This window comes from Olea europaea, unplaced genomic scaffold, assembly GCF_002742605.1.
Source record: "Olea europaea var. sylvestris unplaced genomic scaffold, O_europaea_v1 scaffold1023, whole genome shotgun sequence".
NCBI lineage: Eukaryota > Viridiplantae > Streptophyta > Magnoliopsida > Lamiales > Oleaceae > Olea > Olea europaea.
Window position 1 is genome coordinate 274225 of NW_019227558.1, and position 23897 is coordinate 298121.

The 23897-nt window shown below is 36.8% G+C and overlaps 2 protein-coding genes across 3 annotated transcripts; both read right to left on the reverse strand.

Moving 5' to 3' along the window:
- Nucleotides 1–775: 775 nt before the first annotated feature.
- Nucleotides 776–6328, reverse strand: LOC111372741 (shaggy-related protein kinase eta-like). The gene is made up of 12 exons (XM_022995131.1): nt 6070–6328; nt 5176–5268; nt 4949–5008; nt 4592–4864; nt 4440–4514; nt 4296–4352; nt 3812–3952; nt 3659–3709; nt 3486–3581; nt 2486–2569; nt 2048–2149; nt 776–1372 (listed from the first exon to the last, which is right to left on the reverse strand). The coding sequence occupies exons 1-12, from the start codon at nt 6082–6084 to the stop codon at nt 1271–1273; spliced, it is 1149 nt and encodes a 382-aa protein (XP_022850899.1). The 5' UTR covers nt 6085–6328; the 3' UTR covers nt 776–1270.
- Nucleotides 6329–16792: 10464 nt separating this feature from the next.
- LOC111372742 (protein MALE DISCOVERER 2-like) lies at nt 16793–23171 on the reverse strand. 2 transcript variants are annotated; one of them, XM_022995133.1, is made up of 15 exons: nt 22940–23171; nt 22787–22861; nt 22055–22574; nt 21708–21840; nt 21370–21441; nt 21068–21211; nt 20836–20979; nt 20465–20560; nt 20311–20366; nt 19473–19952; nt 19041–19234; nt 18806–18938; nt 18266–18420; nt 17732–17920; nt 16793–17299 (listed from the first exon to the last, which is right to left on the reverse strand). In XM_022995133.1, exons 3-15 carry the CDS (start codon nt 22167–22169, stop codon nt 17039–17041), a joined length of 2172 nt encoding a protein of 723 aa, XP_022850901.1. In that variant the 5' UTR covers nt 22170–22574; nt 22787–22861; nt 22940–23171; the 3' UTR covers nt 16793–17038. The 2 variants fall into 2 exon arrangements, with proteins under 2 accessions (XP_022850901.1, XP_022850900.1); XM_022995132.1 differs by having other exon boundaries at nt 22787–23171.
- Between the last annotated feature and the right edge of the window lie 726 nt (nt 23172–23897).

Consider the following 23897-nt stretch of genomic DNA (forward strand, 5'->3'; position numbering starts at 1 on the left):
ATCTCTTGATTAAATAATCTTTAAAATAGTGTTATGTTAATTAAATTTAAAATGAAATAATATGCATTACAATAATCAACATTTATGTCGGTTAAATGAAAAAAATATACAACAATTTATGCTCTCTCTCTCTCTATATTTTTTTCTAATGCATAAAAAAAGAAAATTGAATCGAAAAAATTTAATGATGATATTTAGAAATAACTCATTTTTAATGTAGGATTTACTTGTAAAGAACTATTTTATATTTAAAAGAAAAAAATTACTAAATTCTATATTTTTCTTTTTGGCCAAACCTGCTTTATTCATTTTAACTTTACCAATCAACATAAAAAGAAGAAATTGTTGAATTATCTTTTGCTTTTTGGTCGAAAATCATCATTTTTTCCCTGAATAATTTATATGTGAACGGAATCCATGCAACAAAGAACAACAAAAAATGATGAAAGCAAGAACACGATGATTTCAACTTTCATCTGCAAGCATAATTTATATTTTAGACAGTAAGTTTAAGTTACTCATTTTGTCAAATACGATTTTTTAAATCTACTTTCTTGGAAAGAAAATTCTTATTTTATGTTTGGCAAAGCTTTTATGCGTCATTTTTAACGACATTTATTTAGACCCTCAATTATCTATTTTTAACTACACATTCCATGGTACCCACTGCTTTTAAACACTTAAAAGCTTAGCCAAGCAAGCACTTAGTTGCTAAAAACTTAAAAATGTAACTTTAAGCACAGCCAAACATGCCATAGGAGTGGCGGGTTGCAAATGCAGAGAAACTTACATGGTAAATACATTCACTTGACCACAATGCAACAACATTCTTTCACAACGTGTACACATCAGCCTCAAAAACAGGTTTACATGACAGAAGCAGATCAAACAAAAAAGAAAAAAATATAGTCGGCACCCTTCTTGTTCCGGCTGCTTCTTTTGGTACATTTACGATTTACCTATTAATACACTTGACATTTCGTCTGCTGGAAACTTTCTCGTCAGTTACTACCAAACATGTACAAAACGATCTTACCCTTTTAAAGGGTGCTGCTGAGAGAGACAGGAGATTGTTGCACAAAAAAGGAAGAACGAACAGAAAACAGTAAGGTATAGGGAAATAATGGTAGTAGTAGCAGCAACCTTATAGCTGCTGCCCTTTAGTGTACTTGTAGCCCAGGATATGCTGCTGGTCGGGCTACCCTCGCTTAGAGATGATTTAGCCACCTCGTGTTAACTACTAACGAGCAAAACTCGATAATGCTCCAGTTCACGTCATGCCCTCAGGTGATGCAAAAAACTGTAGGCCCATTTGTCTTTTCATGTGATCAGGAATAAGCTTGTTGATGAGCTCCGGTGAGGCTCCAGACAACTATAACCCAAAAAAGGAAAACAATAACGATGTAAGAACCATTGTTAAATTCATGAAGAAATTTTATACGACATATCATTCATGCAGTGTGTAAGCATCCACATGGGATAAATGAACGTATGCCATTACATGCAACCATCAAATGAATGATTTCCTTCGATTTCCATTTGGTTATTACCGACGAAAAGGAAATGAATTACCCCGTAATGTATCAACTTTAAGCAGTTCAAAGTAATGCAATTTTGATCATCTATATATAAAAAGTACATGCATATAATAAATAAGGCTATTCTTAATTTGTTTAACATAACAGTGGTTTTCCATCCATTAAAACATTACAGTGCTTGTTTGGCATAGCTTATAATTACTTATAAGCATGCCAAACTCTTTTTATCGACACACTCCATAGGCCCACAACTTTTACCTATTTTCTAAACACATTATTCCTAGGGAACCACTGTTTAAGCACTTAAATTGATCAATCATGGTGAAGTCAGCAATGGATTTGACGGATCATCCACGTCATGCTAGGATTCGGAAAGGACATTTATGAGAGCGGGGTGAGTTTTAAGAGAGACGGGTATACAAGCAAGCACTCATTAATAAATAAAAAAGCATGGAAATTTCATGCGAATATGGACAATGAAGAATAGAGAACGTATTCACACTGCGCACCTCCTGTTTGAAGTTGAATATAGGTGGCAATGGGTGTCCATTTGGCATTCGAACATTAGGTTCTCGAAGCTCATCAAAGAAAGGATGTGCACAAGCTTCTATCTGCAACAAGAAGAATTCTAGTCAGACAGAACAAATACATCTGAAACTATCAGTGCAGATGCAGGTTAATCGTGCGAATACAGATCAAAAGTCATTTAGTATCAAATGAAAAAGAATTGTTAGGTATTAGAAGAAAGAGGGATGTATCCTATTTTGAATCAAATGAGTGTAACCCTAATCATGTGGAATGTTAAACTATACTTCAATATTTATTGAGGAGTAGAAGTACCAATTCCTCTATCGAGGAAACAACAATCAAACACTACAATTGCACATATATATTATTATAATCTAAATCAGTTCTTTAAGCAAATAAAGATGTCGAAAGAAACTCACTGCCGTGCAACGAAGACTAGGCGAGTATTGCAGTAACCGGGAGGCAAGGTCTATCGCTTCTGGAGGCATTCGTTTATGAAAGACCTGAAAGTAAGACGTAATATGTACAAGTCAATATGATTTACAAAAACCTGTGAGAGGAGTCGAAGATTTTACCTAAAGCTACATATAAAGACACTTTATAAGACTAATGTAGTGAGCATAGGCTAAGGGATAAAAATGGTGGTTGTAAACAACAAATTACTGCAATGATCACATATTCACAACTTTGGTCATGGTAGATGACCCAAATCTTTTATTTCTTAATCTTCCGTTCTCTTCTCTTATGATTTAGCAACTTTTACTCAATCCTCGAGGTTTAGTCCTAACCTCGCCCTACAACTTTCCTCCCATTACGTAGGTAGACATAGTCTAACCTGCGTCCACCTCAAAGCCTCAATATTGGGTACACTGAAATTGTTCTTGTGACACTTCACCTTGGAATGTTATAACCCCACCTTAGCAGTAGAAATGTTTTACATCTGCATCTCAGAAACCAACGGGATACTTCCATCCCTTATAAGAAACAACTTTCTCTAGCATGTTAATCATAATATCTGCTCCAAACATTCTCAATTTGTGTTATATGAGTTAACTCTGAAAAATGAAGAACTTGGAAAAACTCCACACTCAAGTAAATAAAATATATCTCTCAAATACGTCTTCGTTTATGCTCATATATTCTCATTCAAATCCTAGAGCTCAGCGTCACACTTATTAGTGGAAGCATCTTGGATATTTCCACATGTACACACCTCATTCATGAGTATCAGGACTCCTCCATTCATTATTAATATACCCGTTCATTAGAAAAGTGCAATATCCTAAGAAAGTGTACCGGACATGGAAGTTAGATCATGCGACCACAAATGACGATAACAAGAAAAATGTATACAACCGCGAACCAAAAAATGAAGGTTCTTCCTCAGAAATTAGAACCAACTTTTAACGAAATATGTACCTTGTGCCATGGATGTGCCTTTATTTGAGGAAACCTAAAATCAGTATAATTTGGATTCATACAACGAATCTCCTCCCTGGTTGGAGTTCCAAGAACCTGAAAGATAAAGCACATGAAACTACAGCACTATGACAATTTTGAATTACATTTTAGAATTAATAATCAAGTGGCACCTTGATAATTTCCACGAGTTGGCCCACAGCATTTTCACCAGGAAACAGTGGCTAGATTATTGAATCATACATCAGACCATTATATAAATGCAAAAGAACCAAATGAACAAACATCATAATTCAACAAAGACTGAATATAAGGAATCTACTAACTTGTCCCAAAAGAAGTTCAGCAAGGACACAGCCAGCCGACCATATATCAATAGAGTTAGTGTATTCTGTTGCACCAAAAATCAGTTCAGGAGCCCGATAAAACCGCGAACAAATGTACGATATGTTTGCTTCGCCTTTCACCTGTTTAGGATTGAATTTCATCAATTATAAATCACACCAAGCAAAATCATCATTTTTTTTTTTTTAAAGATTGAATATAAAGTAGCAGATGGACTATGCAAGGTGAGTAGTTTTTAACAAATACTTTAGAATATAAAATGTAAAAACAGGCTGTCGGCTGCACAATGGAAGCATTAAAGAAAATAACTTGTGGCAGCACCTCAAAAAACAAAACTAACACGAAAAATGAAGAAACTACAACAAGATCAACAGAGGGAAAACTTGGAAAATGCTAATAAATCATATATAGATGTTAATGGAAACAAATAGATTAGGAACAGGAACAGGAAAGAGTTTCACTTACTAGTACTTTTGCACTTCCAAAATCACATATTTTAACCTGATGCGTAAGAGGGTTAACCTGCAATAAAATAACAAATAATATTACTAAAAAGATTACAACTTTTCTACACAATTTATTAATTTTAAATCACTCTTAAATGCTTACCAGAACATTTTGAGGCTTCAAATCTCTATGACATACTCCAGCAACAGTATGCATGTAAGCCAGCCCCCTGAAGATCTGCAATGCATTTCCTAATTATTATGTTGAAATGAGATGAATATTAGACATAGCTATTAATGAAGTTCTATACATACTTGGTATGTATAAAGTTTCACATAGATGAGTGGCATTCTCTGGTTTGTGTTGCTATAGTGCTTCACGACCTTATACATTGTTTCTGGCACATATTCCATAACTAAATTGAGAAAAAGCTCATCTTTGCTCGTAGTTGAAAAGAAACAATGCTTCAAAGAAACAACATTTGGATGATCCATAGTCCTCATTAACTGCAGCTCACGGTTCTTATATCTTCTATCTTGCAAGACCTTCTTAATAGCCACGGTCTCCCCAGTTTCCAGGCACTTTGCCTATGTTAAGCCAAAAATTAGTAAAATTAATTCGCTATAAAATGTCAGAATGGCCAAAATAGCTACAAAGTTATATAGATATACCTGAAACACAATTCCAAATGAACCAGTCCCCACAACTCGCTCAGCCATATAACTTACTGTCTGCACGAAGAATCATCCAATACCAATTAGATTTCACCTCTTCATTTTCCCTTTATTTTCCCCTTTTGTTTGAGCAAGCTCAAAAGTGCATGCCAATATTCACTTGCATAAACGCATACATGGATTGTGAATCACCGAGATCATAAGCATTCAAGAAGTGGTTTTACCTGTTTGGGTTCTCCATTTTTACCCCCAATGGTTGTGGAAATTATGTGACCAGTGACAGCACCATTCCCATCCATTACAGGATCAGCCATCTCCTACAACAGCAATTTAAACAAGAACAAGTTATGGCAGAGTCGAACAGCATTTGAACAACTTAGAATTAATTCAATAAATAAGATTTGGGAACAATATAACTAGGTAAACAAACAAAATTCCTTAATGCTCGCAATAGATCAAGATTTGTAATTTATTTTAACTTAATATAAGAATCAATCAGAGGAAGTATCATAAATTATCTTGTGATGATCAACCAAGGATAAGCACTAGCAGCCTTGAGAGGCACTCCAGATCTCAACATCCCTCGTGTGAACCCGGATTAATGTATGAGGAATTGTTCAATTAAGATCAGATCATGAATCAAGAAGCAGAAAAAAATAATAATAATAAAATCAAATCAAATCAAATCAAACTAGTGATCTAGTCCCTGATCTGCTACCTGATATCTATACCAGAAGCAATTCACCTCTATCGAAAAATTTAAAAAGTCAAGGAACAAATCCATGAAATCTTGAGGAAAAGGGAGAATCTAATATGGACACAATTCATAATATTATAAAATGCTCAATTTGGGTGGGAAAAAAGGGTTTCATTTTGTATCCAATCTAATTTTACAAAAACTAAAAACGATTTTCTTTACCAGAATCCGAAAAATACATATTAATAAAGGCTATTTGTTTTCTATTCTTCTCCCATAACACGACCAAGCAAAAAGGAAAATAATTATCAGAAAAACTCTTTTAGCTATATATTTTCAGAACTTTCTCCTAAATAAACACCACCCAGAAAAAAAATCCAATCTTTTTATAAGAATTATAGAAAAAGAAATAAATTATTACCTTATCGTCGGCCATAACAATAATACTGATGAAATAAATAAAATTCCGACGTGTATTCAAACCAGAAGGAGAAGAAGAAGACTTTAGCTTTTGATTAGGTTTTTCTTTTATGGCTTGTTCATAATTGTCGGTAAGGAAAGAATTAGAGAGAGAAAGATAAACAGAGAGGACCCATCAAGAAAACAGCACCCATGTGATTACAGCTCTTCTCCTTTTTGGTCACTCTCTCTCTCTCTCTCTCTCTCCTCTGAAGAGAGAATGATGAAAAAGGTTCCCTATAATTACTTAACCAAAAATAAGTGAAAAATATAAAGAAATCCAAGTAATTGTTGAGTTGGACTTTCTTGTTCTCTTGTTATGAGTGGATCACTCCACTTAATCGATTCCAACCAATGTTTTCAAGAGAATTATCAATTGTGTTTGGCTATTCTTTAAATTTGTACGTCAAATTTGTACGTCGACTAGTTACTCTGTTAACTGAAAATTTTTATATTTTTTAAGTAATTGTTATTTAAAATCTACCAACGCAAACAATACTTTATTGATCAATAATATTTATTCCATTATTGGACTATTGTCAAGTGACGTGTGAGTAAAAATTTGGATGATTGTATTCCATTTATATTTAGAGACATTTTTATTCACATCATAACTTTTAATCTTTTATTAACTATTCATGGTGGCATTTGTATTCTTAATTTTTTTTTCTTTGAGTCATTCAACCTTTATTCTTTCATCAATTAGTATATCATATTTTTCAAAAATTTCAATTTTTGTCCAAGAGGTCCATCGAGATAGTGTAAAATGACTTCTTAGTGCATCATATTTTTCAAAAAAGTAAAATAAAATGAAGAAGTGCGAAAAAAATATTTATATCTCTTTATAAAGCACATAAATAATTTTTTTTTTAAGGAAATCATCTTCAAGAACAAGAAGTGTGAATTAATGAAACGTTGAAGAATAAGGTTTGATGAAACATGTAATGCAAAATTTTTTACAAGATGCAAATATTGAATACTTCAAATACAATTAAATGTAGTGCAGCAAAATTAAATTACGATATAAATATAATTTGTTGACTTCAAAATTAGCAAGGCTAATTTTAAGCCAACTTTAAGAGAAAATGGCGATTTATTATTGAAAAAAAAATCACAAAATATGTTTAGAGAGTGTAATTATGTCTTGAGTTGTTGTATGAAAATCACATGCCCTTTACAATAGTCTTATTCAACTATTTATACATTGTTTCAACCAACATTACATCAAATCAATCAATCAAATCAGCAACAGTACCGATCTCAGACCTTGGATCGTCGGATTCTCTTGTGATTGGTCGATGAGGCCGGTGGCCATGTGGCCATGTTTTCCTCAGGTAATGATGACCTGCAAGGGGCTGGAGGTTGAGGACTTATGATTGGTTTGTTCCGGGCGGTGATGATGTCACCTTTGGCAAGTGTATTTGACTGATAAGGTGATGTGACAGGGGGTAATCATAATATTTTTCTGAGATAACGGTGGGATTGTCCGACCTGGGAGTAAGGACCAAACTCACATTTAAGTGAGGTGGGGTTAGCGAACTGTTTTTATTAGATTGGAGTTCGGATGTCAACAGTTACCCCCCAGGTCAGTTCGTCCGTAAGGGGGGCTGACCTTTTGACTTCACAGGTTCTTTTTCCAAGAAAAGTAATTATTATTATGCCAAGTGTCATGCCTAGGTAGTGATGAGCTATACGGCATTTTTAGATAGTTTCTTTGATAAGTTTCCTGATACTGTGTCGTTTTGCCCCGGAGACATTTCAACCGTAGATCTTCCCTCCTTTATTTTGAACTAACGGCCCAGATTAGAAAACCCTTTATCTTCCTTTTTTTTTTTAAATATTCAATGGCTTTTCATTTTGTCTTTTTACTTTACACTGTTTTCTCTCAAAGCACTAAGGAATTCCGAGCACGCCCTGTCTGTCGTTTGAGTAAGGTCGTCCTTCGAGTTCTCAGGTATTCCTTCACTTTTTCACTTAATCCGTTTGTTTTGTTCTTTTCCATGAGTTCGGACGAGTCGAGGGTTCAATCCTGGGAAAATCAACAGGAAGAATTCGTCCCTTCTACTTCTAGTTCGTCCTCGGGGTATCAAGAGATTTTTACTCCTGTTCCTATTTCTGTTGCTAACCCCGTTATTTTGGCCCATCCTGGGGAGATAGGGCGAGATATGGTAGACAAGGAGGTGGTTTCCCCTGTGGGTAGTGAAGGGAATGATCAGTTGGAGTGGGGGCTGGTTCTTACAGGTCGGTAGTTATAGGTGATATGTTAGCTATTTGGAGGGCAAAATACGATATTCCGAGTTCGATAATTATGATAATCCCTAAACCATCTGACCGTGCTGACGCTCTCCCTATGGGATGTGTCGCATTGAATTCTACCATCCTTCAAGCCGGGCTAAGATTACCTATTCCTAAGATTATCCGTAAGTTCTTATCTTCTTGGAGCTCCGACCCAGTTATTCCCAAATGGGTGGCAAACTCTGATCGTCACACGTATTCTGTGGGATAGATTAGGTAGCCTTGAGCTTACGGTTGAGCAGTTCAACTCTTTATCTACTTTTAAGGAAGATGGGAAGAACTCGGGTTGGTGGTACACAAGTGTTAGGCCAAGGACGGGAGGCTCTCTGGTTTTAGACACCCCCTCCTCGATTAAAAAATGGAAGAAAGAGTGGTTCTATGTGTCGGGGGAGTGGCAGTTTCATTCTGCCAAGTGAATAGGGACGACGTGGTCCCAGCGCTTTATCACTCGTTATGTAAGTAACTGCCTCTTGTTGTTCTGACCTAGATTGTATTCCGAGCGGTGCATTGCTGAAGAAACAAAGATCTTGCAAATTTTTTCTCTCGAATTCCAACCTTTTCCATGCCGGCTTAATTCAAACCAAGGTGTCGGGGCCTTCTATCGTCGCAACGTCTACATCGGTGCCGACCAGTTCGGGTCGATTTTGATTGGTTTATTGAGATGATGTTTGTTAGAGTTGAGTACTGACATACTTTTTTGTTTACAGCTCACAATTCAAAAATGTTGGGATACAAGGCGGCGAAAGCTGCGGCCGCAGCGAAGGCCAAGAAGAGGGACGTCCCAGAGCGGGATGAAAGCCATTTTGAGGAAGTAGAGGACGAGGTCCCCTTGAAGAGGAATCGTACTGGTACGCCGACCGCACCAAGGGTCCCTGAAGCTAATCCCGCGTTGAGCTCTTCTCCTTTGGTGGCCATCACTTTGCCGTCTCTAGCTCATACGTCGCCACCTCCTGCGGCACCTGCTTCCGCTTCGACTAGCTCGAAAAGGGTGTATGAGAGGTGCTTGGACTTACAGAGACCATCACTGGACAGTCTACTAGGCCACTGTCTAGAGATCTTCCTGGATTACTTGCGAGCTCTATCTCCATCGAGAGAGGTTACTGCTGCACTTCCCCACCTCTGCGTTATTCTGTAAACTTGCTTACCAAGAGTTGAGGTGAAAGGGAACAGGGCTTCCTTAATGAGATGCCCATAGGCGAGGCCCTAGTGACTGCTCAACTCTATGGCCATTGCTCTATCCTGTATATGATGGCCGTAGCTGATAAGGTATTTTCTTTCATTTTATTTGATGATTTACATATTTGCGAGGTACTTAACTTATGGATTTGTAGGTGAAATCTGAGCTCGACAAACTGATGGAGGCCAAGGATCAGGCCTTGAATTTGTATAACAGCATGGAGGCTGAGAGAGCTCAATTTGCAATAAAAGAAAAAGAATACGACGTGAAGCTTAACACGATGGGTTTGAGCTGAACTCAAGGTTGGAGATGGAAGAAAAGTGGATGGGGGAGATTAAAGCTCTGAGCAAGGAGGCCGGTCGTAGGGCTGACGCTGAGAAGAAGAGGATTGAGGAAGAGAGAGTTCGGACTGTGGAGAAGGTACGGGAGGCAAATTAGAGGGCAAGAGAGGCGATACGTAGAGTTGAGGAGGTTGAATCTAGGGCTGCGAGGGCAGTGGAGACTTGGAGGTCGTCCTCCGAGTTTGACGCTCTTGCTCAGGATACTTACATCGTGGCTCTGGAGAAAGTAGTAAAACACATTCGCAGAGAGAGGCGAGGGTTCGACGTGGGTTTTCTTGAGGAAGCTATGGAAGAGCAGAAGGAAGAGCTTCAGCGTTTGTCGGAAGCGACAGGGGTTCGGATTTCTCCTGCTGGTGAAGATGATGTCGCTCCTCGTGAAGACCTCCCTTTCCCTAGCTCTTCCTAGGACATTTTTTAGATTTGTGGTGAATTTGTTAAACTTTATGGATATCATGTTTGTGCTTGAAGATGAGCCATACTCTATTTTGAATGCTTATGAAAATGTATGTTTTCTTTTTTGTGGGGTCTAAATTTTATTACTTATTTCATCCTTTCGTGAATTTTTAATGATGGAATGTCTTCTAGTTAGAGTATGTGACAGAACTTGTAAGTCATACGAACCTAGATCGGCCTGCACATGCTGCTGGGCTTCGTAGAATTTCCAAATGGGAATTTTCGCTAAGGGTCGTAGCATTTACGACCTTAGGTTGGCCTGCGTATGGAGCAGGGCTTTATAAGATTCCTTAGGAAGAATGTCCACTAAGGGTAACACGTACAGCCTTAGATCTGCCTGCGTATGTAGGAGGGCTTTGTAAGATTCTTTAGGAGGAATGTTTACTAAGAGTAACATATACAGCCTTAGATCGACCTGCGTAAGTAGCAGGGCTTTGTAAGATTCCTTAAGAGGAATGTTCACAAAGGGTCGCAGTACTTAGGACCTTAGATATGCCTGCGTATGGAGCAGGGCTTTGTAAGATTCCTTAGGAGGAATGTTCACTAAGGATAACACGTACAGCTTTAAATCGACCTGCATAAGTAGCAGGACTTTTTAAGATTCCTTAGGAGGAATGTCCCTTTTCATTGTGTGATTGACATTACAAGTGGGCTTTATATGTCACGGACTTTTCCTGTTCATTAATAATACTGCTTGAGGTGTTCAGCATTCCAAGGATGGGGTAAGGGTCTACTCTCCAAGTCTTCCAGCTCATATCCCCCTTTTAGCAGGACCTTCGTTATCAGATAAGGGCCCTCCCAATTCGGGCCCAAGCATCCACTGCCTACCTCTCTTGTGGGAAGGAATACTTTCCGTAATAAGAGGGATCTTGCTTCGAATTCTCTTTTTCATACTTTTTTATTGTAGTACTTGGCATTCCGCTGCTTGTAAACGGCATTTTTAAGTTCAGCATTGTTCCTTTTCTCCTCGGTTAGGTCAAGTTCCGTATGAAGAGCCATGTGGTTCCTTTCTTTGTCGTAATCAGTTATGCGCAGCGAAGGAATGCTGACTTCTAGTGGGATCACAGCCTCTACACGAAGAGCCAGCGAGAAAGGTGTTTTTCCCATGCTAGTCCTTGAAGTGGTGCGATAAGATCATAGCACACTGTGGAGTTCGTCGGCCCATCCTCCTTTAAACAAGTCGAGTTTTGCTTTCAATGTATTCTTAATAATTTTGTTAATGGCTTGACTTGGCCATTTTCCTGCGGATGGTTCGGTGTTGAGAAATATTTCTTGATGCCGAATTCTTCACAAAAATCTGAAAGTCGTGCGTTATCGAACTGTTTTTCATTATCTGTAACAATGGAGTGAGGTATGCTGAACCTGCAGATGATTGATTTCCACAAATGTTGATTGTTTTCTGTTCGGTGATCTTGGCAAGTGGCTCTGCCTCGGCCCATTTGGTGAAGTAATCAACTGCGATGATGACGAATTTTACATCTCCTTTTCCAACGGGCATGAGTCCAATTAGGTCGACCCCTCATTTCGCAAAGGGCCAAGGTGTTGTTATTGGGTCCAACTCGCGCGATGGAGCGTTTATGATGGGGGTGAGCCGCTGGCATTTGTCGCATCTTTTGAAAAATTTAAGGGAATCACGTCTTATTGCAGGCCAGAAGTATCCTTATCGTATGATCTTGTGGGCTAGTGAGAGCCCATCTGAATGGTTTTCACATATTGCTTCGTGAACATCTTGCAGGGCATGTTGAACTTCTTCTTCTTTTAAACTCCTTAACAAAGGTGAAGAATATCCCCGTTTGTATAATACATCGTCAATGAGTGTATACCTGACCGACTTGATTCGAAGTTTTCTAGCCTCTGCAAAATTTTTGGGATATTTCCCGATTTTTAGGTAGGTGGCAATCTCATTCTGCCAGGTTGGTTTGGGATCTATCATCATATGGACCACTTCGTCTAGCTCGGTAGACGGTAGGGATATTCTTCCCACGGGGATGCTATCGAATTCTTCAATTTTCTCACTGGTGGCTAGCCGGGCCAGTGCGTCGGTGTGACCGTTCTGCGATCGGGGAATTTGCTTGACTTCGGTGGTGTTGAACCTTTCAAGTTCTTTTCTCGCAACTTGTAGATAGTTGTCCATTCTTTCTTCTTTCGCCATATATACACCGTTGACCTGATTTACGACTAGTTGAGAGTCGCTATGTATGATCAGGTCGGAGATCCCCAACCCTAAGGCCATCCTGTGTCGGCAATGAGAGCTTCGTAATCTGCCTCATTGTTTGAGGCTTTAAAGTCAAATGGCAAGGCTTCATAGAATCTGCGATGTTCAGGGTTGATCAATACGACGCCTGTCCCAGATCGTTCTCCGGTGGATGAACCGTCGACATAAAGTCCCGATGAGGTTTCTTCTTGTAGTTCCTTGATGGAGGATTGTGGCATGTATTTGATGTCGAATTGTCCGAGCTCGGCTGCCCATTTTACCATCCGACCTGAAGTGTTGGGTCTTTGTAGTGTTTGCCTTAATGGAGAGTTGGTGAGGACCTCAATGGGGTATCCCAAGAAATATGGCCTTAGTTTTCGCGCGGCCATTAGCAGGGTGAATGCCAGTTTCTCTACAGGTGAATATCTGAGCTCAGCTTCGTGAAGTGCCTTGCTCACGTAATAGACTGGGTGTTGAACACCGTTCTCTTCTTGGGTTAGAACTGCACTAATGGTGTGTTCTAAGACAGATAAATAAAGCTTCGGGACCTTGCTGGCCTTAGGTTTTGAAAGCAATGGAGGCTGAGCTAGTTGTCTCTTTAGCTCGTTAAAGGTGTCCTAGCATTCTTTGGTCCATTCGAACTTCTTTCCTCCTCGTAATGTGTCAAAGAAGGGTTTGCAGCGGTCCGTAGACTTGGAGACGAACCGGCTGAGTTCCAGTTAAACTTTGTACCTCTCTAGTTTTAGTTGGAGGCCTCATTTGGATGACAGCTTGTATTTTTTCAGGATTTGCTTCGATTCCTCGGTTGTTCACAATGTAACCTAGGAATCTTCCAGAGCTGACCCCGAAAGCACATTTCCTTGGGTTCAACTTCATTCCATACTTTCTCAGTATATCAAACATCTCGATCAGGTGCTGATAGTGATCCTTGGCCTTGATGCTTTTGACCAGCATATCGTCAACATACACTTCCATTGTTTTTCCGACCTGTTGGGAAAACATGGAATTCACAAATCGTTGATAGGTTGCACCAGCTTTTTTAAGACCAAATGGCATTACTCTGTAGCAGTAAAGGCCTCGATCAGTTACAAACAAGGTATGTTCTTGATGTGGGCCGTACATCGGTATCTGGTTATATCCGGAGTCCATGAAGCAGTTCGTGTCCGACAGTGGCGTCCACCATTTGATCTATTTTTGACAAAGGAAAACTGTCTTTTGGATATGCTTTGTTGAGGTCGGTGAAGTCTATGTATACCCTCCAATCTCAGTTGTGTTTTTTCACAAGGACCGGATTTGTGACCCACTTCTGGTATTTGGCCTCACGGAGGAAACCGTTATGCAACAGTTTTTACACCTACTTGTTGAGTGCTTCGTATCTTTCAGGGTTCAGAGGTCGTCGTTTTTGCTGTTGTAGCCGAACTGAAGGATCCACCTGTAATTTGTGGCATGCGATTTTAGGGTCTATTCCTCTCATATCTCCGTGATTCCAAGCGAAGACATTAAGGTTTTGTCTAAGGAAGGCCACAATTTCGTTTCGAGTGGATGGCTGCAGCTCGCACCCGACTTTGAGCTCCTTTGTTGGATCCTTGGCACAGACTTGAACTTTTTCTAGTTCTTCGACGGGTTCTCCTCCTTCGATCCTGGTCTAGTGGAATGAGCTCGGATTCCCATACGTTTGTCTTATGCACTCCCGGGGAGTTACGTTGATGGCTGGTACAGGTTTCCCTCATGGCGGTCGTTTGAGGGTCTTGCCGTCATGGAGAACTTGGTGTATTCGTTTCATGAGGGTGGGTGGGAAATGGATTTCTGGAACTTGAGCTACGACTCATGGCTCTCGAATTTTATGGAGAGAATGAGACTATTTTTCACAATTAGAGCCCTTCCTCTAGTGCCAAACTGTTGACGTCAAAATTAACAAGGCTAATTTTAAGCCAACTTTAAGATAAAAAGGCGATTTATTATTGAAAAAAAAACCAGAAAATATGTTTAGAGAGTGTAATTATGTCTTGAGTTGTTGTATGAATATCACTTACCCTTTACAAGAGTCCTATTCAACTATTTATACATAGTTTCAGCCGACATTACATCAAATCAATCAATCAAATCAGCAACAGTACCGAGCTCGGACCTCGGATCGTCGGATTCTCTTGTGATTGGTCAATGAGGCCGGTGGCCATGTGTCAATGTTTTCACCAGGTAATGATGACCTGTAAGGGGCTGGAGGTTGAGGACTTAGGATTGGTTGTTCCGGGCGGTGATGATGTCACCTGTGGCAAGTGTGATGTGACAGATAGGGTGATGTGACAAAGGGTAATCATCATATTTTTCTAAGGTAACGGCGGGATTGTCCGACCTGAGAATAAGGACCGAACTCACATTTAACTGAGATAAGGTTAGCGAACTGTTTTTATTAAATCGGAGTTCGGATGTCAACATAATTATCACGTATTTAATATTTAAATGGTACCATTTTGTAACTGAGAATGTTTTATTTTAGAGTGCATATAGTTCAAATTTATAAAGGTTGAACCCCAACCTTGAGGGCTTCCACCGCCCCATTTCTAGAGTTTTGTGAGGGAGGTAAATCGCGGGATGTGCCCCCAATAGGTCAGGGAACAAGAGCTGTATGTACACTACACCTATAAGGAGTTCAATTTCATGTCTCAAGAATCGAACCCCTATATTGCGGCTGCCAACAAGGCGTGAGATAACCTCACTCCTATCATTTGCATCACTGAGCTATGCCCCGGGAAGCATAGTTCAAATTTATTTCTTGACGTGTATTCGAGTCTATACAATTAAAACACGGTACAAACTATTCTTCAAATGTATGTATACGTGATCTACTTTCAACTTTATTCAATTAATCTTTCATACAAATTAATTGTTTGAAGGAAAAATTTTCAGTTTCTTGGAGTCTGGAGTACTCGATATCCTTATCACTATTTAATTAACCATTAATTAAATAGTTGGAATCTAGACATAAAAAAATATTATACATTAATGAAATAGTAACAAAGAATATTGAATTTCATACCCGAAGTGTTTATTCAACAAGCATTGTTAATGTTATGCCCTTATCCTTTAAAGAGACTCGTACCTTTACATTATTTAACGTGAGACTAAATCTTGAAAGTTTATCATTTTCAACATAAATGTATCTCAAAAGTGAATCTTATTCGAGAAATTACAATTTTTAGTATGACTAGTTAAAGTTGAACAAGTTGAACGTGTATTGCACGTTATTCTAAAATACTTTATAAGTTATGTAAAAGTAATATTTATTTCCAATTTGTTGAAGGAACGTTATTTTAAGATACTTTATAAGTGATGCAAAATTAATATTTGGTTCCAATTTGTTGAAGGGTTTGATGAGTCTCAGACGAATTAAAGAAAATAAAATTTAACATAGAAATTTAAGAAAATAAAATTGTACTCTCAAAACTCAATTTCTATTATTCAAATTTTTTGTAATGATGAAATACTATAAGTGAAAAAATCTTTTTATATTACATTTGATTTATAAAAATTAATTGTTAACACATTGATTTAAACACTCATTAAAATTTCTAGATACATAAATATGAATAAATTCATCTATAATAACTCTAGATTCATGTAATTCAAAAGTTATCGAGTAAAAATTCATTGAATCTAGATTAATGTGAATGTTAATTAATTGAGAATTAATAACACAAACTTTATAAACAACAATAATTATGTATTATTTATTACACATTGAAAAATGAAAAGTAATATATTATTGAAATAATTGAATTGTAGGAGGGTTAAAATCGTCCAAAAAATTATTCTCTCTTGATGTGATATTTTAATATATTATAGATTATAGATGTATGAAATATGTGATAAAGGTAATGTATAAGGTAGACTTCCAATTCTTCCATATGAATAATTCAGAGTATAACACGTGTAGACTTAAAGATGATCAAACTTATTTTTCGATTCATAAAAGCTCAAAGAGGTGATTAGGTTCCCATGGTCGAACTCCCTTACACCAAGTTCATGTGTCATTTGATAAAAAATAAATCCAACCTGAACTATATGTGAACAACATTTTAAGATAATTTTAAATAAGTAAATAAATAGCCATTTCATTCGCCTTAAATTCACAACAGAAACATCAAATTAGGAATTCAACACCATTTATAGTAAAAATACCAAATATATATAACTACATAGACATGATATTCGACTCTCGTGTCAAATATTGCCTTTAATTTACATACCATTTTTCTCTCACAAAACACATATATAGTATCATATTACATATATACTTGTTCCAAGGTGATAACATCATTAAAGAAATAAATAGTATGAATGAGGAGAATGACACAACAAATTAATGAAATAAAAAGGAAATAAAGTTGTGATTTCTTTTAGCATTTTTTTGAAGAAAAAAAGTTAAGTAAAATGAAATATAATTGACTTACATCCTATATACGAAGTAAACTTAAGCCGCTTCTTGTGATAAGATCTCAAGCTCAGCCCACCAGAGGGGAGAAAGTCTTGGTGCTGCTGCCTCAGGCGATACATCAATCACTCCCCGCAATTTTTGAACGATTTCTTTCATTGTTGGCCTCTTTCGTGGATCTTGTTGAACGCAACTTCGGATTACTTCACACACAACATCAAGTTCGCTATCTTTGAAGGACTTTAGGGATGGATCAATCAAGTTGCTGATCTTCCTCGTATCATTCAAGTATTCAGAAGCCTAACAAAATCGAAATGATCTCAGATTATAGAGTTGAAATATAAAATGCTAGTAATTATCTAACCAAAGACAAGCTATTCCAAACTTCAAAAATGTCCTACTTCATGGTGCATAATTATATTGTACACTTATCCACTCAAAAATGTCGTTTAAAACATCAAAAAGTTAGGTTCATGGGCATACCAAAGATTTTATTTATTTACTAGGTCGTCCTTCCTACGTAATTCTTAGGGAGACCATTTTCCATGAGATACAAACTAGAAGACGCAACTCACTATCATAATCTTCTTTTTCTTCATCATAGTGAACCAACATATATTTGTGTATTTTGCTAGATTTCCATTTCTTTTGTTGATCTTGTAAATAAGAAGTATGACTCAATCCATAACGAAAAATAAAGACAAATAAGAAGCGATTCCAATGGATAGATACCCAATTAATGAGAGGCCCTTGGTCTTCGGAGTATTGAAGCTTTCCAGAGATTATTTCAAGCAATAATATTCCCAAACTGTAAACATTTGTTTCTCCGTCAGCAAGTGGTGGCAGTTCACAATGCTCGGAGTTATTCTCCAAATTCTTTGACTTAGCTATGAGTTCTTTCCAAAAATCGATCTCTGCAACCTGAAAAGTGATTTCTTTCATTAAAATTGAACGACAATATTTATGAAATTTTTTCAGAATAGCTTTCTAGTAATAGTCAAATAAATAAAGCCCGTCATACTAAAATTTTGTTTAAAATGCCTTTTTTCTGTCTGCACTATATTTTCAATTTTATCCTTGTTAAAAAATGGTTCCCTTTTCATAGTGCCGCTCCCTCCTCATTCATAGTTCCTCAAAAGCTTCCAGTAAATGCAAATAGCAGAGGGACGAGGAACATGGGGTGGGAATGGGGATAAGGGGAGAAATGGGGTGAACTTCATAGATATAAAATATTGCATAAAAATTGATGAAAAGAAAGAAGCCTACTTTAGGAGCATAATCATCTGTCAAAAATATGATTTTGGAAGTCAAGTTGCAATGTGCCAGCGGTGGATTCAGATCATGCATGTACTGAATGCAATAAGCTATCCCCATGATTATTCTCATCCTTGCATTCCAGTCAAGATGTTCAAGTTCTTTAACTGAAGGAACAAAGAATCAATTCATGAAAACACATCAAGTATCCAAAAATGACAAGCAAAGAAGAATTTTTTTCATGTTTCGATGTGCTTAAAATCAAGTCCAAATTTTTATTATGAAGCCCTTGTTTGAGCCCCATTCTTTGGAAAAAAAACCCATTCTTCAACAGTGTTTTGAAATAATTTCAACCACACATTCTTCAATAAAATAATATTACACACAAATCCAAAACTCTTCTTTATTTTTTAACCAAATATTTCATATCAATACGCTATTAAAAATGCATTTTTATGACAAAAATGGGGCTCAAACAAGGGCAAAGTGTATTCTATAAAGTAACTTTTAAGAACAACCAAACAAGCTCTTTCTACAACCAAAGAACAATACCGTGCAAATGCTCAAAAAGAGTGCCATTTGGAGCATACTCCAAAACCATCGTCCTTGTAAAAGGTTCATCCTCTTCACAGTATCCAATAAGATTAACAAAGTTCTTGTGATTCACTCGCGACAGCATGTCAATCTATTGAAGTGGCAAAAGAAACATTAGTAAGTTTGAATGGAATTCGCAAGAGTTGTTCTTACTTTAATAATCCCTCAAGTTGTTCCAAAAAAATGAAATAACCTTCTTTCGGAATGTCAATTCACAATGTTTAGACCAATCTTTCAGAGATGATATAGCAGTTGTAACAACAGCAATCTCTACTCCACTAGATAGAGTTCCCTTGTACACAGTTGCTATATTTTCATATGTATTAATAATATTGCTGAAATCCTCGCATGAAGTTTCTAGCTCAGCTCTGTTTAACTTTGGAACCCCTGCAAATTAAAGCACTTGCATTTTATATTTTTTTGTTACTAATGCTCAATGAATTCTGCTTCAAGTTTCACCTCAATTCATATCTAGATCAAGCAAGAAAGAGGAAAAAAGAACAAAATCTATCCAAACTGAAGAATATTGAACAAAAAAAAAATTATTTTGAAATAATTTTATTACAAGGTTCTCTTAAACCTAGCCTTTTCATACCAGGTTTTGGACCACAAGGAGCACGCATACCTGTAACAAATGCTTTCTGCAACTGCCCACTCAATCCAGTTTTCCAAGGACTTAGTTTTTGGGCTGCTCTGCTTCTGCATATGACAATGATGGCTACCACAAAAATTAGCAGGAAAACTGCACTTGCAATCCCAACGATATACTTCCATGAATTCTTGGATTTTTCACCGTCATAAGATTGTTTATCCGTTGGTTTACTTACAGCACCAGACGAATCCGAAGGAGGATTAGTTGTGTTACGTGGCTGGTTTTGTGGAGGTGGAGTGGGTGATGGTACGGGAACAGGAGGTGGTTCCTTCCTATTTGGTATAGCTGGAAATGATCCGCTACTCCTGCTGCTTGGAAGAGCAATGATAGGATCTGATGGCAAACTAATGCTGGCAGGGGCAGCTGCAAGGTTACTTGACTGTTCCACTAGTATACGACGTGCATTGTTCGTTAGGTTCTTGACTTTTTCGACGACATAAGGCTCAAGAGCACCTAGAAAATGCAAGAAAAAATATCATTTGACAAATGCATGCCCTATTTGATTAAAGAACTGAAAAGGGATAAAATATTGCTGAACTTCTAGTGAAATTTCATTGTACTTGCTTAAATTAAACTTCTCTGAAGTAGATCACTGAACTTGCATGTTTATTACAATTTGATCATTCTGCTAATTGTCCTCCAGTTTGACTAACGGAAAAGATGATGTGGCAATCTAGTTGGTAAATAAATAAACTGCCCACATCACTTTTTCTGTTAGTCAAACTGACAGTGACCAAATGGAACAAATTAAATGCTAAAATTTTAATGACCATCAATGGATTCTACCCAAGGAAAAAATGTCAGTGCTTACTTGGTAGATTGCTACAGCTATTATCAGCATAATTGTGCAATGATTTGCATCCAAACCTTGATAAAAGACAATGTATTTCATGTATAAAACAACATGAAGAAAAAAAATGACAAATTAACAAGAATCTTTATGGTAAAAACCTTTTGTTACTTACAAAGGGAACAGATTGAAGTGGTGGATTAGGATCTCTCTAATTGATATCAGAAATGAATCTCGCTTCGTTGATGGTTTCTGACCACTCTGCCACGTGCTGCACAAGACATGATCAACATTAAATGAAAAAGTGTATAAAAGATGATAATTCAAATATGCTTCTTACTGAGTGACGAAACTGTGAGTAAGAAGTCTAATGTATGACAATTATAGTCATATACATAAAAAGATTCGTCAGAGGTAAGAAATTAGTAGAAACTGTCTTTTGGAAAAATTAGTGCAAATTATATCTCTTCACGAGTTTATGCATATAGGTGGTTTAAGTTTTGAAAGGCAATTTCACATGTGAAATGCAGAGAAGTAACATGTTACCAGTGACCAATTTTTCTATTCACACAGTCAATTCCAGCATCAGTAGCAGTTTCAAGATTCTCATCAAATTGTAAATCTGCAAGCGAATTAAACTTCCCAAGCTCAGGAGGAAAGCTTCCTTCAAATCTGTTGTTACAAAGAAACCTAGAGTAAAGTAGAGAAATTAGCAAAGATGGATAGTATTATTTGTAGCAGCATGAATAAATTAATGTTGGCGAATAAAAAAACTCACAAGCGTTTCAGTGAATGTAATCCGCCTAATTCTGCAGGAATTGATCCTTTCAGATTATTATTCCTCAAGTCCAGCGCTTCCAGTTTCTTAAGCTGCCCAAACTGAGGAGGGATTGTGCCCGAAAAATGGTTCTTGGAGAGGTTACTGTGATCAATGAAAAAGGGTCCGCATATGATCAACTTATAAAAATTTGAAACAATACATATAGAAAATCTTGAAGTCCTTTATTATCAACAAGTGTGAAAAGAAGATACGGGACTTGGTTGATTAACATAAAAGTCAATGAAGAAGTTGATACTCACAGGAATCTTAAATGAGTAAGATTTCCAAGCTCAGGAGCTAATATTCCTTGCAAGTACAGTCCATTGAGATCCCTATTCACAAGAGCAAAAAAATATATATACATAAAGGAATACAGCCATTCTTCCATAAATATGAAGAATATAATAGTATGGTAGATGTATAAATTTCAGAGGAGGGGACAGGATGGGATGGAAAGGAGGGAAGAAATCTGCTATTTCAAAAGATTTGTTGGAACTTAAGCATGTAGGCATTACCTCAAATAGGCAACTAAAATTGGTTATATTCGTATACAATACCATATTTATGATTTGGAGTAAATAATAAGACATGTACTTACAACTTATACACTTCACCATTCAGACAATGAACACCCGACCAGGTGCATGGATCACAGTCATTAGGATTCCAATTTGTTAAAGCTCCAGACGGATCGCATTCTACCCTTGCTCGGAATTCCAGCAATGCTAATCCTGCATTTGCATTTCTATCAAGTCAATAATGATACCGGTGGCATGTTTGGTAGGGATGCTTGGATAGTACGTGACAGTATTTAAGAAGAAAAATTAGCTAAAATTTTGATCACATCCAATGCTACATACCAAATATGCATTAAGTGCTCAACATTTCTAAACCTCACATGCAGAGGATAAGAATTGGTTTCAAACTAGAACAAGACATCAGTACCTTCAGAATTGAGAGAACAGCCCACCTGAATCTCCAAAAAGAGAATCAAAAGAAAAAAACTTGATAACTGGATTCGACTAGTCGTCCATCTACCCTCCATTGCTTGCCAAACCATACGTCACAATGGTGCAGGCAGTTCTGATTTCTGCCAACAGCCAGGACTCTATACAAGTTGCAATACAAAATCGCCAGTTTTCTTGTGCAAAATAACCCTCCGAGCAATGCAGAATTACTCGGAACTCGACAACAATTACAATTTCTTACTCGGACACAACACAAATAATGTAAAAACAACTACAATTTAATCTGACAAAACCAATAAAACTGCACAACTACAAATTCATTGTAAGGCACAAACTATATAACAAACAGAAGAATCTATATTATCCTTCTTCAACGTAGTGATCGAATTGGGATCTCTCATCTTCAACTATTATTAAATTAGGCCTATTACTTCTCCCTTTTCATGAAAAGTCGCATAAACTGGCTCAATGAATTATCTCCAAGATTGAATTTTTGGCTGAAAAATGTAGCAAATGTCAAAAAATTATCAATCCTCGTTCTTGAATAACGTAGCACAAAACAAGGGGTATTCCACATGCATAAAAAGAATCATATCAAAAAGAGAACAAATCAAAAGAGAATAACAATAAGAACAAGCAATCTATAAAAAGAAAAATAAGAAAAAAACAAAAGGGCACAAATTTATAAAGTTTCAGAGTAAAAGCTCACCTGAAGAAGAGGGAAAAAGGGCAGTCGATGATGATACAACGAATTCATTAGCAGCCTGTAATTTAAATCCTTTTCCTGCAGAATTTTTTCAAGAAATGCAGTAAATAGAAAAGGTGGCAGATCATAAATAAATGAATTTGTTGTGACACTCACAATGGCAGCTTGAATTAAAAAAATAATAATAATTAGAAGATAGAAATCGAATGCAAAGAATTTGTGCGTGATTTTCTTGACTGCCCTTTTCCAGGATGATCTCAGAGGTGAAAACTCTCTTCGACCATCATACTCTGAAAAGGAGAAAGGGAAAAGAAAAAAAAAATTCTCTCTCTTGTTTTCTCTATCTAAAAATAGTTCTTTGTTTCTGTTTTCTATCACTCTCTCTCCTACACCGTCTACACCACCACCAGACACGACCACTCTCCACAATCTACGTTCATTCCTTAATTTTCTGGAAAAAACTTCAACGTTGGTCCTCAACCTATTGTCTAGTAGCAAATGGATCTTGAATCTTTAAAAAGGAGCAAGTTGATTCTCAGTATTTTATTATAGTTGCACTGCATGTCTATAATGATGAAAACAGTCTAAATATTTGTTAAATCATGGGGTTGTTTGACAAATTTTTAATAAAAACTGATGAAATATGTAGTAATAAAATTGATAAAATTTGTGAGTCTTATTAAATATATGATTAAATTTGAAATTTAACCAACTGATAAGTCAACAAAGTTTAGCAAATTTTTATTAAACAATTATAACAGGACCTCTTGATATTTGGGATAAAGCAAGGCTTCATCTTTGCCCAAAAAATGAACATGAGTCATGAAATGATTTTATCGTAGTGTTATTTTAATTTTATGAATGAAACAAGTGAAATTGAGGTCACGCAATGAAAAAGAAAAAATAGATTACTAAATCCAATTTTTATAGTTTGTTGACTTGTTATTTTAAACTTGTCATTTGTAACTTTTTCAATTTGAAAGATGTGCCATGAAGTTTGCTATAAATACTTCGAAAATGGTGTTAAGAACCCACCTCGACGAGTGAAGAATATAGGTTGAAATAAGCTAAAAAGGCTACGCTAAAATATAAATTAAATGAGAAAATTTTGGAT